The sequence below is a fragment of the Myotis yumanensis genome, unplaced genomic scaffold, assembly GCF_028538775.1.
Source record: "Myotis yumanensis isolate MYYU_CA2020_CCGP unplaced genomic scaffold, mMyoYum1.0.hap1 SCAF_10, whole genome shotgun sequence".
Classification (NCBI taxonomy): Eukaryota; Metazoa; Chordata; class Mammalia; order Chiroptera; family Vespertilionidae; genus Myotis; species Myotis yumanensis.
In genome coordinates this window covers 62,833,195-62,853,290 of record NW_027223761.1, presented here as the reverse complement: position 1 = coordinate 62,853,290, position 20,096 = coordinate 62,833,195, and the positions used below count along the sequence as shown (strand labels likewise).

General features: G+C 40.2%; 1 protein-coding gene across 1 annotated transcript in view; it reads right to left on the bottom strand.

Moving 5' to 3' along the window:
- Window positions 1-4,258: 4,258 nt before the first annotated feature.
- Window positions 4,259-20,096, bottom strand: part of TRPC6 (transient receptor potential cation channel subfamily C member 6) — a 47,415-nt gene continuing 31,577 nt past the window's right edge. The window contains exons 10-12 of the mRNA XM_070425915.1: window positions 8,955-9,020; window positions 6,881-6,956; window positions 4,259-6,365 (exon numbers count right to left, since the gene is read on the bottom strand). Coding sequence (XP_070282016.1) covers window positions 6,214-6,365; window positions 6,881-6,956; window positions 8,955-9,020 — 294 coding nt within the window. The 3' untranslated portion in view covers window positions 4,259-6,213. The remainder of the gene's footprint in view (window positions 6,366-6,880; window positions 6,957-8,954; window positions 9,021-20,096) is intronic.

Genomic DNA, 20,096 nt, shown 5'->3' with positions numbered 1-20,096 from the left:
TATGATCCTATTATAAAATGATACAAAAATATTACAATCAAAAGTAATAAATGTCTTAAAATTTTCCCAAATAGTGTTCAAAGATGATTCGTTTTCTTCAAGGGTGATGGCAAATATATGGCCTAAGAAGCAACTTTCCATGTCTGTGGCAAGCATTGTTTTTTTTTTTTTTTTTTTTTTATTATTATTATTTTTTATTGCTTAAAGCATTACAAAGGGTATTACATATGTGTCCTTTTTTCCCCCCCACCCTTGACAAGCCCCTGCCCTCCCTTATCCCCCAGTGTCTTATGTCCATTAGTTATGGTTATATGGATGCATACAAGTCCTTCGGTTGATCTCTTACTCCCCTCCCTCCTGTCCCCCAACCCTCCCTGGCCTTACCACTGAAGTCCGACAATCGGTTTGAGGCAGCTCTGCCACTGTATTTATTATTGTTCAAAAGTTTGTAATGGTCTTAATTATCCATGAAAGAATGAGATCATGTGGTATTTTTCCTTCATTGACTGGCTATGTGGCAAGCATTGTTAATTGTCTCAATGTCATTCTATCCCACTGACCCTGTGAGGACCCTGGAATCCTTCTTAAAAAACAGTGTTCCAAACACCATGTATCAATTAACCAGAGAAACACGAGTTGAAACCCAAATTTCATTAGGTTATATGAGGTTTAAGACAGAGTGGAAAAGGGAATTTGAGAGTCACATTCTTCCTCTACAATTGCTAACATTAGTTGGATGCTGACATATACTGAGCACTATTTTCTGACCCTAAGGTGTATTAACTCATTTTATCCTCACAAAAACTCTACATGGGAGATGACACTGGTTTTCTACCTGTAGAATAACAAGGCACAGAAAGGTTAAGAAACTGAGTGAAGATTGTGCAGCTGATGATTGCTAGAGCTGGGATTCAAGCCCACATGTTCTGGCTCCAGATTCTAGACTGCTGGGCTTTAAAGAACTCGGCAGAAGAGGTAGATACTATATAGAGACTAGAAAGAAGTTGAAATCATTAAAATTAAAAAAGAAAAAAAGAAAGGACAAGTGAAAAAAGAAACAAAAAATATATATTTGCAGCATAATGTTTTCCTCTGGGATTATAACAAAGTTTTAAAGATTATCTTTGTATATATATATATATATATATATATAGCAAATATTATATATTCTACATCCTGGCAAACTATATATGCATATATTTGTGTATATATTATTTTACATGTCAACAGATAGTAGCAGCAATATGACATTAATATTTTTTGAAATATAAGGCAACACTAAAATTTGACCTTTTCCAATTATTCTCAGGGATAGTCCATTTTCTGAAAGAGAGTGGAGGGTAAATGTCAGAAGGCTGAATCACAGCATACTGAAAAGGTTAATGCAAAAGTACAGCACTACCCATCGCTCTTTCAGTCTGAGACATGATGATACCTGAACTGACTTTGGTCTGAGATTGTTCTGATGGCGACATGAAAGTCTATTTTCATGGACAATGATCAGGACAAAATGCAGGGCAGTGAAGCTCAAGACTCACTTTCTGAATGCCATCACCAAGGTTTTCTCAAATGATTCAGGAAAGCAAAATTCATGCTGTCCTGAGCCTGTGCTAGAGGACATGCCTGTCTATCCACCCATCACGCACTGTTCCGACAGTTCATCAGTGGGAAAAGGCTGTGCTTATAGCATGGATACTGGAAACAGAAGAAAGGAGAAATTCTTAGAGTCTATACATACCACTTTTTCTCTGATTTTTACAGCGATGCCCTAGATAACATTATACTTGGGTAATACTAGGACTATTATGAATATATGACCTCTTGAGTAGGTACAATTCCCCTTACCATTGAGTAATGTGGCAACTAGCTACATCATTTTCATGAAGTTTGAAAACCATGAATCAATATCCCTATAATCCGCTTACACTGCATAAATTGATTATCCATCAAATGATACTAATATGAGAACAAAACTATCCCATAGCTGGTCAGTTTCTCTAGCTATTTACTCTGTTGTATAAACATCCCTGCAAAAACTGATTCCAAAGGAAAGCTTTTTGTGACTTGTGAATAGGTGTTATCATCAAATTGATCTGGGAAAATGTTTCAAAAAGTGTCTTCAGAAACGTTTATGGCTATTGCTGTAAATACAGAATAAAGAAGAAAATTCAAGCAGCCATTCTAATGACTCAAGGAAAAAAATAACATTTGCCTGGTCTTTCAGGGAATTCATGGTATATCTCTCACCTCAACCAGTCACATACAACAGTAAGGACTCAGATTATGAGTCAACGTTTTATATGATAACAAATGTTTAACTGAATTTTCAACTTCCATCCACAGTAGAATGCTGGGCTCCACTCTTACCCAACCTTTGTTGAGTCTGCTCACTGGGAAATCTAATTGGATGTTTCCTGAGTATAACACATAATTCATTTGATATGCCTAATAAATTCATATACTTTTCTGCTCCTCCATCGATTCCGTCTGCACACTCTACATCAAAGGGTAGAGACTCTGACAGCGTCGGAATTCATATCAAGCACCATTCAACAGAATGGCAGGGACAGCCTGGAACTTGACTCAGGAATGTTTCAGAGTAAAGGAGGAAGCTGTGTCTGTCTGTCAGAGTCAGAACAGATGGGGACCAACCTTCGAATGTGGCACATGGAGGTACATCTCTTCCATGACCTGAAGCTCCCCTGTCAGCCTATGTGGTTGGCAAATACTATCATATCAACCCTGCATGTTAATGGATGGATGGTTTGCTTTTACTATTTACATGGTGATAATATTCTTTCCTACTGGAATAAGCTTGGATGGGTGGGATAGACTTCCCACTTAGTCAATCTGTTCTCCTCAATGAGTCATTACACATAAACACTCTCTCTATCTCTCTGAAAAGCTTCCTAGTATCCCACTCAGGCCTACCTCTTGGCCTGGCTAACACTATCTCCACCCACTCACTATACATCTTCATTTTCATGCTTTTTAAAATAACTACAATCCTTTTGAAGCCAAATCTTCTCTTTACCCAAAGGCTTGATTAATGCTTTTGCCTGTCTCTGAACTGGGTATGTAATGGAACTTAGGGTTTTCAGGTACAGCCCGTGTGTCCTCACCCAGGGATTAAAATGTAAGTGTCACAATGAGACAACCACACTCCATTATAGCCAGCCAAGACCCCAGGGAAGTGTGAGGGGTCTGCTGCAAGATAGGCCTGGGTTTTTTTTCCTGCACTGACACTCTTTTTTTTAAAAAAAAAATATATATTTTATTGATTTTTTACAGAGAGGAAAGGAGAGAGATAGAGAGTTAGAAACATCGATGAGAGAGAAACATCGATCAGCTGCCTCCTGCACATCTCCTACTGGGGATGTGCCCACAACCCAGGTACATGCCCTTGACCGGAATCAAACCTGGGACCTTTCAGTCCGCAGGCCGATGCTCTATCCACTGAGCCAAACCAGTTTCGGCTGCACTGACACTCTTGGTGTGAGTTACTTAACCTCTAAAAACCTCAGTTTTGTCCATTTATGGAGGTAAATAGAATTTACCTCATCCGGTTGTTGTAGGCATTGAGTTAGATTAAATACTGTATGGAAAGCATTTAACACAGTGCCAGGGCCAGGGTAGCTGCTCAGTAAACATTTCTTGCAGTTGTATTAACTCCCATTTCTTTATTGGTGGCAAGCTCATTCAGGTTAGACACTGATTTTCTATTCCCTTCAATCCCTGGCAAAGTTTTAAGCAGGTAAGTTTCTTGTAATTTATTTCATACTAGTAGCTCGATGCACGAAGATTCATGCAAGAATGGACCTTCCTTCTCCTGGCTGCCGGCACCACCTTCGCTCCGGCCTGAGTAGCCTTTCCACCTTCCCACACTGCCCAGAGGCCCAGAGTGACTGGGGCTGTGTGGAATGCCTGCCACCCACCTCCTGCCGCTTGGTGCCTGCATATGCAAATTAACCCACCATCTTTGTTGGGTTAATTTGCATACTCTCTCCTGATTGGCTGCTGGGCTTCATGAAGGCACAGTCAATTTGCATCTTTCTCTTTTATTAGTGTAGATGCCTAGTAAAAATCATCAAATTTGTGTTATTTCTAAGTTTCAGACTAATGAGAATGGCAGAGAGTAAAACTAGGCATGGAGGTACAAACACAGGGTTGCTTTGTTCACTGGTGGTGGGTCTGCCCTGAGGAGGGGCCAAGCCAGAAAGCAGCTGGGTAGTCAGTGCCAGGTAGCATGCTCCATCCTCATGGCAGCCAAACCTCCAGAAAGCACCACATTGGAGAGGAGAAATATGAGAGAAAGACAGCAGTTTGCATAACTACATCTCTGCTTCCTACTCACTTTATTTCTAAAGGTTAAGCTGGCTGCTGTGTGAATCCAGGATTTACCAGGGGTCTTGAGACGTATGAGGGACAGTTGTGTTCATGATGATCCATTGACATTGTGCCTTCAGTTAAGCTCTCTAAAACCTTTCTTAAAATAGGGTGGGGTGCTCTTTACTTCTTTCAATGAAAAAGAAATGAGAAGAGGTGCTGATCCAACTGCTCTCTGAGGAAGATCTTCTGACTTCAGACACGGAGGCCCATCTGGCACATGCACAACACAAGCTTTGTGGATGTCGGATTATTTTAATTAGCTGATAAAGCATTTGGTATGAGGTTGATTTTTGCAACTTCTGATTCAAATATTGTCACAAAGCATTTGAAAACAGACCTTTTCTGTGTCAGTAAATAACTTAATAAGTAATACCCACAAATACAAAATCACTGAGTACAAAATTTCAGCTATATTTTCTGCTGGTTACATAAAAGTCCTTTGATTTAAATTCTGTCAAATTTGGGGCTGAACAGATTTTCTGTGACATTTTAGTTTTAAAATGAAGTTGCATTTTTGCATTTGAAGCCCCTCTTTATTGAATTTAAAGCTGCACTTTCAGCTAATGCCCAGCATCATCTAAATCAGTGGATCTCAACCTGTGGGTTGCGACCCCTTTGGGAGTCGAACGACCCTTTCACAGGAGTCGCCTAAGACCATCGGAAAACACATATATAATTACATATTGTTTTTGTGATTAATCACTATGCTTTAATTATGTTCAATTTGTAACAGTGACATTGGGGGTCACCACAACATGAGGAACTGTATTAATGGGTCGCGGCATTAGGAAGGTTGAGAACCACTGATCTAAATGTTGACAGCCTTTGGGAAGTTGAACGGATGACCCTTCATTTCTCTTTTCCTTGTTTGAGCTGCTGCCTCACATCACCCGTCAGTCATAACCTACTGTTGAATGCACACGAATGTAAACTTCTGTTTCATATATTTTGAGAGGAGGGTAGAACATAACGACCATAAGAGATAAGCATTTGCAAGTTCCTTCAGCACTTTTTTTCCCCTTTATATTTGATGCCAAATCTGGGAATTCACCTGCAAAGGCCCTCAGAAATGGCCCCAAATTGTGCTATAACTGGACTGAATGACCACAATTGTTTAGTCACAACAAAAAAAATTATAATGTAAAGAACTTTTGAGGGTTTATATCCACTGCAAAAGAAAATAGAGTGAGCATTTCCTACACACACACACACACACACACACACACACACACACACACACACACACCTGAGGGACGTTTCCAGGGTTCAGTGGAGGAAGTACTTTTTCATGGTAAATATAATGTTTTCAAAGAGATGAATCAAAACATTTAGGAAAGATTTAACCCCATTTTGCACAGACATTATCAATCATCTTCTGTGGGGGCTGAGCAGGACAGGTGATTAAACAGCATTCTCTAAATGGTCACAGGTGGCTTTCTCTTTAGATGACAGGGGATCCGCAGAGCAGGCAAGGAAGTGCCTGAAGTCACCATCAGGGGAAATGCCCCTGCCAGCTGCGGTGATTCCCGGGCAGATACTACGCAGCAATCACACCATCACAGGTTACACCCGGAAAGCAGTTTGTAAAACAAGCACCAAACGACTGGCAGACCTTCCATCGTAATCTGCACTATTTAGCCTGAATGATGACATTCACCCATGAGAAATATTAAATGTTAGGGTCCTAGATGATAGCATGACCCAAGTTATCTTTGAACATTTTCTTGTTTAAAAGGTGGTCACATTGTCACTTAAAAAAATAAATCAGAAAATAATATGGTCTCAAGTGGACAAATAAATATGGATTTTAGGGGAGTCTTTGCATTATCTCTTGCTTTCCTCTTGCTTTGGTTCCAATGGTAATTTCTCCCCAAGTTTTCTAATAAGTTCTGCTAGATCTTCTGAATTCTGAGTTTTTTCTTCCAGGAGCTCATAGCGGAGACTTGAGATGTCCTGTTTAATTTCCTTCAGTTCCCCTTTGAAAAAAACAAGAGTGACAAGTATACTGTCAATACGTAATGCAGAGTAACTAGCAGTTCTGGGGTTGAGTGAAATCAGTCCCAACTCCATGCACATCTGTATATTGAATCCTTCTGAAGGAAATAACTTCCCAACGAGCAGGTTTCTATTTTGTCAGCTACGTATTTCAGTTAATGAAAAGATTATAGAAAAAAAATTATAGCAAAGTTATAATTTACTCTGAGAGTAAATTAAAGGAAAACACTGGTGGCAAGTGTTTGGGGGTTCGGGAGGAACAACCCCTCACTTTTCCTAACCACTTCCTCCTCCCTCCAAGCCCCCCAGAAAAACAACCCTTACTTATCTAACTAGTGGCATCTGCCCTCAACTATGTAGACATAGCCTATTGCCTGAGACCCTACTGGTATCGGCAGTTGGTGAGAACCCATATTCTCTTCTTGAAGCTCACTCTTCCCAGGCCCTTCCCTCCAGCCCTCTCTCGGCTCTGCATCAAGCCCACACCCTGGCTCACCTTCATTCACTTCATCACTTTCCTTATCGATCTGGGCTTTCAGAACATATCTTTTAATGAGCCTTTTCATGATTTTCTAGAAAGAGAAAAAAAATCCACCTCAGCTTTATGTTGATGACAAATCTCTCATCTGGAATAAATTTGAGTCATTGTCTCTTTTCCAAGCACTTTAGAAGTGATTGCTATCAAAGATGAAGATGATTTACCTGCCAGGGAATGCATAAATCACCTGAATTAATGATTCAAAAATTAATTCTGCAGGAAAGAGCAAGTTCCAAACCAACATCTAATCCTTGATTCATTGCTTGTATTTTACTTGAAAAGCATTAGGGCAAGACACAGGCTTTTAGTGGACAGATTAAAGGTATGCAGCATTGCTGGTGGAAATGGAAAATTAAGCAAATGGGGGAAAACTCAGATGTTTATTCCCCTCCCTTACCAAAAGACATAGCCAGCCTTGATTTTTGCTTTCTAAGTTATGAATGGCCAGTTTTAATGTAATAGTTCCTCCAGTACCAGGGCTTCTTCCATAAGGATGTGTGTTTACTGTATACTTTTCATGAAAGGTAGGAGGCTCAGCACATGTGCAGGAAGTCCTGAGTGAAGATATAGCTAAATTACCTAAGCCCAAAAGGAAGTGGTAGACAGCAAAATTCCACTTTCAAGAACTTGTTCCAAGTGTGTAATTGGGTTCATGGATAAATATATTCATGTTGTGCTACATAATAGTGGAAACATAAACCCTTACATGTCCATCAATAAGGGATTATTCTAAATTACTTTATTTTAAAAATATATTTATTGATATTTTAGAGAGAAAGAAAGGGGGAGAGAGAAACATTGATGTGAGAGTGAAACACCACAGGCTGCCTCCTGCATGCCCCCTCTCCCCACACTGGGGATGGAGCCCGGAACTCGGGCATGTGCCCTGACCAGGTATTGAAGTAGCAACCTTTCGGTGTATGGGACGATGCCCAATCCACTGACCCACTCCAGCCAGGGTTGTTTTTTGTTTTTAATTAATGAGAGAGAGAGAGAGAGAGAGAGAGAGAGAGAGAAACATCGAAACATCAATGGGTTGTCTTCTGCACGCACCCTGACCAGGGATTGAACTCACCACCTTTTGATGTTTGGGACAATGCTCCAACCAAGTGAACCACACAGGCCAGGGCAGGGATTTTAAAAAATTATCATATATTTGTACAAAGGAATATTATACATCCATTAAAATCAATATGAATATGTTTTATGAAATAAAAAACTATTGCTCATCATATAAGTATTATTAATTCATTTATATATTATACATACATTTATATAATCCTATATAATAAAGAGCTAATATGCAATGGTTGTTACACCCTTGCGCCCTCATGCCCTCGTACCCTCACGCTGGAGCCAGGAGACCTGAGGTTGTGCCCCCAGCCCTGCGGGGCTTGATGGGGGTGGGGCCGGCCATGTTTGGGTCTTGCGTGATTTCGAGATGCACGTGGGTGGGCGGGGACATGACTCTGGGTCCCGCAGAGTGACCCAGACTCTGACAGGAGGGAGATTTTCATATACATTTTGCTAATGTTCTTTCATCTCTGACACTTCTATTATAGTGAAAGGACAAATAACAATATTAAAATATTTCCTCTAATTAATGCTCTTTTAATGTGCACAAATTTTGTGCACCTGGCCACTAGTAATATTAATAAATGTAAAATTATATTCATGTATATAATCATCTGGCAAAATATTCAGCAAAACTAAGTAATCTTCATTCCTCAGTGCTAGGGTTTGAGGTGGATTTTACTCTCCTCTTTGTGATTTTAATAAGGGTAGACTTTTTACAATGAGCATGAAGACTCTAAGTTCCACGATGCCAGGGATTCATCTATTTCGTTTACCTTTGTATTTCCAGTACTTAGTAAGTGCCTGGTACAGGGTAGTTACTCAATAAATACTTGATGAATGAATACATTATTTTGATATTGAGAAAAATATAATCATTTTCACTTAAAGAATTGCATGGTTTGAAATTCTATATATTATAAATAACTAGTCTTATTATTTAAAAATTCATGCTTACCTGATACTGCCTTGGAGGATTATTGAAACTATTTAACTGGAAATCTTCTGAGCCTCTTATACCAAGCTGCAATTTGAAAACAAAAATTATAAATTGATTCTTATCTAAGTTTTTAAAAATATGATTAGATTTGTAAATGAACTAACAGTTTTACATATAAATAAACATATCCATCTCTATATATCAATATATAGATATGTAGATATATGTAGTACCATTTTCACTACACTTGCTTATTGTTCTATCTTCCAAGACAAATCACAGACACTTAAGGTGTGTTCAGTCTCTCAATGGCTATTAGAGGTCATCTGAGGAGTCTTTTAGACTTTTGTGCTTCAATCATGTTGTCATGAGAATCATGTTTTAACCTTCCCACAGACACATCTGTGACAGAGGAAGAGGCAAATGAATTGGGGAAATAATGGTGATGACCTCAGAAATCCTGATTGACTAAAAGCTGGGGATCCTGAGAAATGCCAAGATGCGACTGTTGTGGGACAGAATTCAGGTGCCAAGAAAACACTAATTAATCCATTTAAATTTTAGGATCTGTATAGTATCCAATTTGGGAAGCACTTTTCAAGTAATATATTTGCTTGAATGGGCAAATAAAAAATTAAAGCAATCTGCAATAAGGGTTTTAATGTACCATGTTAACATGCTAAGAGGAAGATTAAAGAATCCTTCAAGTCACTTTCTAAAGAGAAAAATATGTTTCTACAAAAAACAAGGATAACCCAAGTGAAACAGAGCAGCTCCAAATTTCTATGTTTTGGGTACACAACTGATTACAGGGGATGAGAAACTTTAAGATTGTCTTCAAAGATATTTCCCAATGACATCTAAGTTGCTATAGGTACAGCTCAATGAGACTCCATTAAAATCCTTGACTTCAATACTTTGATCTTTACTTTTATTTTTTAAAATTCATCTTTACTGCTGAAAGTATTACAGCTTTGATCTTTAAATGCCTGCATACTGAATTAAAACAGCTATGTACGCATCCATCCACCGAACAAGCATGTATTAAGTGTTTTCTATATGTAAGGTTCTGTGCTAACTTATGGGTGTTAACGAAGAACATAAACAATGATGGTCTAGCTGAATTATAGTAATAGAAAAAAAATCACAAGGCTGACAAAATCCATAAAAAACCATTTGTAATTTTGATAGTACAGATAGCATTTTTTCACAAAGCTATTTTCTTTTTTCTTCACCCTCTCTAAAAAAAATCAGTAAAGTGTTACATTATTTTATATTTACTTTGAAAAACATGAAGGTAAAATTATACAATTGACCAAACTGACCAAAGAGAGGCAGCTTAGATTCTTAAGAGCACCTGCCAGAGACCTAAAGACGCAAATCTGCTTCTGCTACAAGTTAGCTGTGTAACACTAGGCAAGGTGCTAAAGCTCTCTACTATGTCTCTGACAATGAAGCGGGTGATCGAGTAACCTCTGTAGTCCTTCAAGTTCTTCTAATGAATGAACGTGTGAAATTTATGCAAGCTTAAGCCTATTTTAATAATATAACTTTAATATATTTTATTTTTAAATAATATAACTATTCATTTCTTTTCATAATGCCATAATTATTTCTGGCTTTCAAACTGTAATTTACACCTTAAGGACATCATTAAATGTGATGGCCAGGTTCAAGCTCACTTTCATCCCTGTTTTTATGAGAAAACATTGAGAGTAAGGACAGGTTCATAAACAGAGAGAAAAGGTCCAGACCAATGGAATCTTTGCACATCCTTTACCAACTATTCATGAATTCTCAACCTCTGAAAATCATTAATTTGATGCTAATTTTTTTTTATTAGAAGCTACCAGTACATCCATGGGTGTTCATGGAAATTGGAAAGTAAAAAAAATTTTGCTTCCTATAGATTTTTTGAAGGCAAATGTGTGGTCCCTGATACTTGATTGGGGATGATGCCAAATCATCCCCAATTAAGGCAGCTCCATGACACACCATGCTTTTCGAGATAATCCTTTAAAAAAAAACCAACTTAGTATTATAGTAATGTCACACAGGACTTCTTTTATTTGCTCTTTTCTAACTTAAGGCTTTTGTGTTTGCTGTTTCCAATTCCTAACATGCTCTTTTCCTGGCTCTTTGCCTTGATGACGAGCTCTCTCTCACCTTTGGATTTTTCAAACATATTTTTATTGACTTTTAGAGAAAGAGGAAGGGAGAGGGAGAGAGAAAGAAAACCATCAATGTGAGAGCAGAACATCTATCAGCTGCCTCTTGCATGCCTCCTACCGGGGATCGAGCCTGCAACCTGAGCATGTGCCCTGCCTGGTAACTGAACCAGAAACCCTATGGTGCACAGGACAACGCCCAACCATCTGAGCCACACTGGCCATGGCTCACCCTTTGGATTTTTGCTTAAAACACAAGCTTATCGGAAAGCTTTTCTTGCCCACCCCATGAAAAATAGTTCTTGATTGTTTCCTTCATAACATACTTCAAGACTTACAATTACTATATTCACTGGCTTAGTTCCATGTGTATTATCTGCATTCTCTAGGCTGTATAGAAGGATGGACTTTTTAGTTCATCCCAATGTCCCTAGTGCCAGCACTGCCCAGAAGATGGCAAGTGCTTAGCATTGCTGGTTGGTGAAATAAGTGATATTGGGTCACTAATGGACCTCACTTGGTTTCTGGACACCTTGCTATACAAGGCACTTACAAAACTCTCTGGGTTCGTGAACCAGTAGGCTGCAGTTCAACTACATGATAAAGATACATATGGGAGAGGAACCAAGATGGCGGCATAGGTTAATGCCGGAGTTTGCCACCTCGAACAACCAATTCAAAAATACAACTAAAAGACGGAACGGACATCACCCAAAACCACAGGAAGGCTGGCTGAGGAGAGATTCTACAACTAGAAGTAAAGAGAAATCCATACCGGGACTCAGAGGAGGCACAGTGCAGAGGTGAAATACTAAGGTGCGGAGGTGCCCGTGGAGCGAGCCGGCGGCGGAGGGCGCGGTTGTTGGTTTCAATCGGGAGGGAGTTTCAGACTCTGAGCTCCAGATCCGGGCGAGTCTCTAGGGACCCAGACTCAAACGGGAGAAGCGGGAAGGCAGCTTTCTCTCTGAGGTTTGCAGCGGTTGCAGAGCCGCTGGGGACGAAACTGAGAGCAGCCATAACTGCTCCCTCCGCCTGCCCTGTAGATCCCCCGGGACCCGCCCCACCCAAGCCCTGCACAGAAGCATTTGCCGGATAGCCTCAGGCAAAGGCTGGATTAGCACCGCCCTAGAGATTCAGCACAGAAGTTCTCCCACTGCAGACAGAGCTGACTCTCATAGCCAGTTAGCCTGGAAGTCAATTCACCCCTAGTATTGCCGACAACAATTAAGGCTTAACTACAACAAGACTGCGCAAAAAGACCACAAGGGGGTGCACCAAGAAAGCACAAAAAATGTGGAGACAAAAAAACATGACAGAAATGGAGGATATAGAGCTAAAAAACGCACTTTTGAGGGCTTTCAATAATTTGCTAGAAACTGCCGATAAACTTGATGAGAGCCTCAAGAAATCTAATGAGACCCTCGATGTTGTGATAAAGAACCAACTAGAAATTAAGCATTCACTGACTGAAATAAAGAATATTATACAGACACCCAACAGCAGACCAGAGGAGCGCAAGAATCAAGTCAAAGATTTGAAATGCGAAGAAGCAAAAAACACCCAACCAGAAAAGCAAAATGGAAAAAGAATCCGAAAATACGAAGATAGTGTAAGGAGCCTCTGGGACAGTTTCAAACGCACCAACATCAGAATTATAGGGGTGCCAGAAGATGAGAGACAGCAAGATATTGAAAACCTATTTGAAGAAATAATGACAGAAAACTTCCCCCACCTGGTGAAAGAAATGGACTTACAAGTCCAAGAAGTGCAGAGAACCCCAAACAAAAGGAACCCAAAGAGGACCACACCAAGACACATCATAATTAAAATGCCAAGAGCAAAAGACAAAGAGAAAATCTTAAAAGCAGCAAGAGAAAGAGACTCAATTACCTACAAGGGAATACCCATACGACTGTCAGCTGATTTCTCAACAGAAACTTTGCAGGCCAGAAGGGAATGGCAAGAAATATTCAAAGTGCTGAATACCAAGAACCTACAACCAAGATTACTTTATCCAGCAAAGCTATCATTCAGAATTGAAGATCAGATAAAGAGCTTCACAGATAAGGAAAAGCTAAAGGAGTTCATCACCACTAAACCAGTATTATACGAAATGCTGAGAGGTATCCTTTAAGAAGAGGAAGAAGAAGAAAAAGGTAAAGATACAAATTATGAACAACAAACATGCATCTATCAACAAGTGAATCTAAGAATCAAGTGAATAAATAATCTGATGTACAGAATGAACTGGTGATTATAATGAATCAGGGACATAGAAAGGGAATGGACTGACTATTCTTGGGGGGGGAAGGGGAGTGGGAGATGCGGGAAGAGACTGGACAAAAATCGTGCACCTATGGATGAGGACAGTGGGTGGGGAGTGAGGGTGGAGGGTGGGGCGGGAACTGGGAGGAAGGGAGTTATGGGGGGGGGGAAGAGGAACAAATGTAATCTGAACAATAAAGATTTAATTTTAAAAAAAGGTACATCTGAAATACAGTGAATTAGTTTTAAGCCATGAGGCAGATGCCTTGCAAAGCAACACACTGGGTGATACAGAGGAAGTAACAGTGTCAGGAAAACAGAAAACAGTATTCTGTTCACTTAAGAATGTGTATGTCTGTGGATTTTCCAGAGGGTAGATCTTGAAGAGTCAGTGACCAGAGTTACAGTGTGTTCATACAGTTTCAGCCTAACCCGCAGCTCTCCCAGGTGTGGAAGCAGTGGACAGAGTTCCAGGTTTCTCGATCAAGACATTTTTGACGCTTTGGGCTAGAAAATTCTTTATTGTGGGGGCTTTCTGTGTATTGCAGGATGTTTAGCAACATCCATGCCCCCTAACCCACTCTATGCCAGCAACAGTGACCCTCTCTGGTGACAAAAATGCCTCTATTACAAATGCGCCCTGGGATGCTAGTGGGGATTGGGGAGGGCAAAACCACCCTTGTTTGGGAACCACTAGTATAGTGCAATGGTATATGACTAAACATTTATAAAGTTATTTGGAACATTTTTATGTGACTAGTGCTGCTCTAAATCTGAGACATGAATGTGGATACAAATAAACATTTTTAAGAAAAATTTCTAATCCATTTCTAAATACATAACAGGTATGCAATAAACACATGTTAAAAGGGAATAATCCAAAAAACAGCATGTAAGGAGGAACTTACCCAATGTGCAAAGAAGCATTATTACCACTTGGTGGCAGAAAATTCTAACATATAATTGTGTCTATGTACACTAATGAAATAAACTGGAAAGTCAAGAGAATTCAATTTGCAATATGAATAATATTCCAACCTTCGGGATCTGGATAAGTATAGATCATATTAATAAGTACAATGTGATGGGAGTGGGGAGGGGAAGCTGGTTGAGTAGAAGCAGGAAGCATTGAATAAAAGCTTTATAACAACAGATTAGTGCACAAATGCACACTCCAATTCTTTTTTAAAATATATTTTTATTGATTTCAGAGAGGAAGAGAGAAGGAGAGTTAGAAACATCAATTATGAGAGAGAATCATTGATCTGCTGCCTCCCACACACGTCACACTGGGGATCGAGTCTGCAAGCTGGGCATGTGCCCTAACGGGGAATTGAACTGTGTGTGGCCTCCTGGTTCATAGGTCGATGCCCAACCACTAAGCCACACCAGCCAGGCTACACTCCAATTCTGAATGAGTCATTGCCTCTCCTTTTTAAAATACCTTCTACCACATTTCCTGTATTTTTATGTTTTCTCTCTGGTTCATTTTCTAATAATTAGTTTATTAACATTTCTCAACTCTGTACAATCAGAATGAGGAACACTCAATACCTTGTTTGTTATTTATTAAGAGGAACAAGTACGCTTCATTCAGTTGTTGGAAATTATTATGTGGTTGGACATGGCAACAGTTCTGAAAGTCTCCCATCCCCCACAGCTGAAATGCCTGAGGCCAGGAGCAAAACCATGAACTCAAAGGTACAGACAATATATGAGTCAGCAGGAAATGCAGGTGTGACATGAAGCCATGGGGTACAGAGCCTGTAAGCCTCTTGCTTTGGAATCAAGTAGATGTGAGTTTGCATTCTGGCTTTGTCACTTGTCTGAAATGGGACTTTGGGCAAGTCATTTCACCTCTGTTAATCCTCACATTCTTTGTGTATAAAATAGGGAAAATAGTATCATCAGCCTCCTAGAGCTAATGTGAGGATTATAGAGATAAGGTAGGTAGAATACGTAGCTTGACATACAGTAGGTGTTCTACAAGTGTCCGTGGCTGTTATTATTATACAAAAGTCATAAATATCTGCTCTGTGGCTTTGGGCCTATTTCATGGTTAGTTTTAATCTAGTTCATTTATTCTGGAGATACTTTACAAAGATTGCTTTTTACTGACAAGTCCAAGATCATGACTAAGTTATTCAGGGGATGAAATACTCAGTGATTCCCACACCCAGATGAGCATCCAAATCTCCTGAGGTCTTATTAAAATGCCAGTTTCCAGGCCTCATTGCCAGGGGTGGTAACTCAACAGGCCTGAAGAGGGCTGGGGACTTGTACAAACTCACCCAGAGAAGTGGTCCTGGTGAAAGGGACAAATCGAAACCACTCCTTTCTGTGACTGTTTCACCACAGGATTAAAAAGATAGCCTCTGCCCTGGCTGGTGGCTCAGTATGTAGAGTGTCAGCCCCTCGCACCAAACGGTCATGAGTTCAATTCCCAGACGAGGCCACATACGGGTCTTGCAGGTTCGATCTCCAGGCCCAGTGAAGGAGAAAATCAATCAATGTGTCTATTCTCTCTCTCTCTCTCCTCTACCTCCCTTCCACTCTCTCTAAAAATCAATGGGGAAAAAAAATCCTCAGGTGAGGATTAACAACAACAACAAAAGATAGCCTCTGACTTGATTAAAGTTCAAGGATAGAGTTCCTGGACATGTAACTGATTTCTTAACATTGCCACGTCTCACTCAACCCAGCATAAACAGATCAATAATGCTAAAATAACATGTCTGTGCTGCATGTGGACTGATGCACACAGTGTAAACACCTGCATGTCTTCCCCGTGTTGCTGACTGCACAGGTGTAAACACCTGCATGTCTTCCCCATGTTGCTGGCTGCACAGATGTAAACACCTGCATGTCTTCCCGTGTTGCTGACTGCACAGGTGTAAACACCTGCATGTCTTCCCCATGTTGCTGACTGCACAGGTGTAAACACCTGCATGTCTTCCCCATGTTGCTGGCTGCACAGGTATAAACACCTGCATGTCTGCTCCGTGTTGCTGACTGCACAGGTGTAAACACCTGCATGTCTTCCCCATGTTGCTGGCTGCACAGGTGTAAACACCTGCATGTCTTCCCCATGTTGCTGGCTGCACAGGTGTAAACACCTGCATGTCTTCCCCGTGTTGCTGACTGTACACAGTGTAAACACCTGCATGTCTTCCCCATGTTGCTGGCTGCACAGGTGTAAACACCTGCATGTCTTCCCCATGTTGCTGGCTGCACAGGTGTAAACACCTGCATGTCTTCCCCATGTTGCTGGCTGCACAGGTGTAAACACCTGCATGTCTTCCCCATGTTGCTGGCTGCACAGGTATAAACACCTGCATGTCTTCCCCATGTTGCTGGCTGCACAGGTGTAAACACCTGCATGTCTTCCCCATGTTGCTGGCTGCACAGGTATAAACACCTGCATGTCTGCTCCGTGTTGCTGACTGCACAGGTGTAAACACCTGCATGTCTTCCCCATGTTGCTGGCTGCACAGGTGTAAACACCTGCATGTCTGCCTCGTGTTGCTGGCTGCACAGGTGTAAACACCTGCATGTCTTCCCCGTGTTGCTGACTGTACACAGTGTAAACACCTGCATGTCTTCCCCATGTTGCTGGCTTCACAGGTGTAAACACCTGCATGTCTTCCCCATGTTGCTGGCTGCACAGGTGTAAACACCTGCATGTCTTCCCCATGTTGCTGGCTGCACAGGTGTAAACACCTGCATGTCTTCCCCATGTTGCTGACTGCACAGATGTAAACACCTACTCTGAAAGTGACAACTGGAAAGTGATCTGTTCTGGAGCTGGAGCACAGCAGCTATTCCAGAAGCTTCTTGGCATTTCAGGCTACACATGTAACACTGTGTGGCAGGGATCAGCTTTTAATTTACGGTATCCTTTCAGAATGCATATCTGAAACCCTCATGCCAGCAACCGCCGACGTCAGTGACCTTCAGGAGGATATGGTCAAAAATAATTAACAGGTCTGCTTACTTTGTTTCAAAAAGTATATAGTGAGATCTGGGTTCTTGAACTTAATTCATTCTGGAAGGCTGTTGGGGAAGTGATTTGTTTGAAAACCGAATCATTTTTTTCCCGTTAGAAATAATGTAAATTGCATTAATCCATTCCAGACCTTCAAATGATTTCCTGCTTTAACCTTTCTTTTATATAGTACATATCTAATGTACTGTTTAATCTAGAAATAAACACTTCTTTTCTTAAATTTATCAAAACCACCCCTTATTAGCCTTAAACAATTTTTTCATATATCACTACCTCCAAAATGCTATTACTGTCTACCTGCTTTTCATTTATCCAATCAACAATAGTTTTTCTACCTATTCAATTGCCTGTGTTTGTTATTTTGTGAGCACTTCACACCCTTAGCAATATTAATGCTCTTTATGTTTTAAAATCGTGCTAATCATTGGATTTCACTGCAACAAAAGCAATCTCTCCTTTGTTTGTTGCCTGAGAGATGCTTTTTGTCATGCTGAGGTGTCAGCATGAAAGGTTTGTCAGGTTGATAAATGAAGTTTTGGTCCACAACTGAGACATTTTTTCTGTGAACAACTTGGTGGAGAACCGAATTATCTGAGATGGGAGACAGAGAAACGAGGTTTGACTGTATTTATAGGGCTCATCTTACTGATGTCCATGGTGTACCTGAAGCAGATGTGAAGGGCACGTTTGAGAAACCTAATCACCTTAACCTTCAAGGAATCAAAAAGAAGAACCGAGTGAAATGCAAACTGTCGTTTTAGATGGAGACTTCATGAAAAAGAATAAGCAAAAGCCACGTGAACTGAGTAAGGAAGAAAGAACCATGAGAGATCTTCTCAGCATATATTAGAGTCCAACTCAGCAACAATAGGCAAACATGTTTGGAACTATACATAGTTGCTTTAAAAAAAACATTTTATCAGGAAGATGTATTGTTCATATATCACAAAAAAGCAAGCTATGGAAAATGTGCCTCAACTTCAGTTCATCACAAGCTTTCATGGCAAGGGCAAATATATTACACACTGTGTTGATTTGGTCCCCCAGGAATCAAACTTAAAGACCAAGTTAGAAGAGTGAAATGTTTTAGACTTATGCCTGTGAGAGAGAATGGGGAGTGGGTTTCAGGGAAGACAGAAAAGCTTCCAGACTGTGAGGCTCAGCTCCCCTGGGAAAGAGGGAAGGTAAACAGATTGCCTGGGAAAGTCAGCCTGCCCAACAGGGAGCGCAGTTCTAAGGCTGCTCCCAAAGGCGTCCTGTGATGACCACAGATGCCCAGGACCGGAAGAGCATGGCCCCTGGGGGAATGCTGAAGGGGGTCCCAAAGAGGCTACACTGAAGGCTGTCAGCTGACCACACTTGGAGCAGCTCTCTCCTGCAAGAAGGGATGAATGGCACATCTCCATGGTTCCCACAATAAACACAAAAGGGTCTCTAGATGACTAACCGATACTGGAATCAACATGTTGTTAGTCCACACCAGGGTCAGATACCACATGCTTAGCATTGCTCTTAAAGAGTTTGCTTCCATCTAGGATTAAAATATGTGCTATTGGAAAGTATAAGGTGACCCAAGCCTTGTTTAAAAGATATAAAACATTTGTAGCAGGATTATTTACAAAAGCTAAGATCCGGAAACAGCCTAAGTACCCATCAGTAGATGAATGAATAATAAAAAAATAAACTACGATACATAAACACAATGGAATACTATGCAACTGTAAAAAAGAAGGATCTCTTACCCTTTGAGACAGCATGGAGGAACCTAGATTTCACTATGCTAAGTGAATAAGCCAGTTATAGAAAGACAAATATCACATGATCTCACTTACATATGGAATCTAATGAGCAAAAGAAACTGATGAACAAAATAGAACCAGAGATATTGAAGCATGCAACAGACTGACATATTTCAGAGGGAAAGGTGGGGGAGGTTTGGGAAGAGAGTAACCAAAGAATTTTATATGCATACTAGAGGCCCAATGCACAAAATTCATGCAAGGGCCTTGGCCCCGGCCCCCATCTGCCTCCCCCTGCCCCCCCCACTGCGGCTTTGTCTGGAAGAAAGGACATCTGTAAAGATGTCTGTCTAATGAACATATTACACTTTTATTATTATAGATAGACATAATCCATGGATATAGACAATAGTGAAGTGAAGGTCTAGGGAGACAGTGGGAGCAGAATGGAATGGGTCAATGGGGAAATTAAAGGGGACATCTATAGTACTTAACAATGAAGATAAATAAAAAATAAAAATACACATCTTTAAATATATATAAAATGTATTTTCAGGTTATTACAATAAAATTTAATTTTCTAGATTTTTGGAGATACTAAATAATATCATTTGATTTGAGAGATACTATAATTTCTATCATAAACAAAGGCATTTGATTCCCCTTGAGTTTTTCTCATATGTGTCTGATGATTTGGGGTGTCATGTATTCATCTTAATTTTAGCACAAATAGTTTCTTACAGGAAAACTGTAAAATCAAACTTACACTGACCTGGTTTTGCAAAATATTTATTGAATTATTTATACCCAAATAACCAAAAGAGCCACTTCTCTATGACAAGTACTTTACACTTACATAGTGTTTGTAATTTACAAAGTACCATTGTAATCTCCCTAACAGTCTTGTGTGATGGGTTTGTATAACTTGATCATCCCTATTTTACAGATGAGGAAACTGAAGTTTATAGAAGTTAAGTGAATT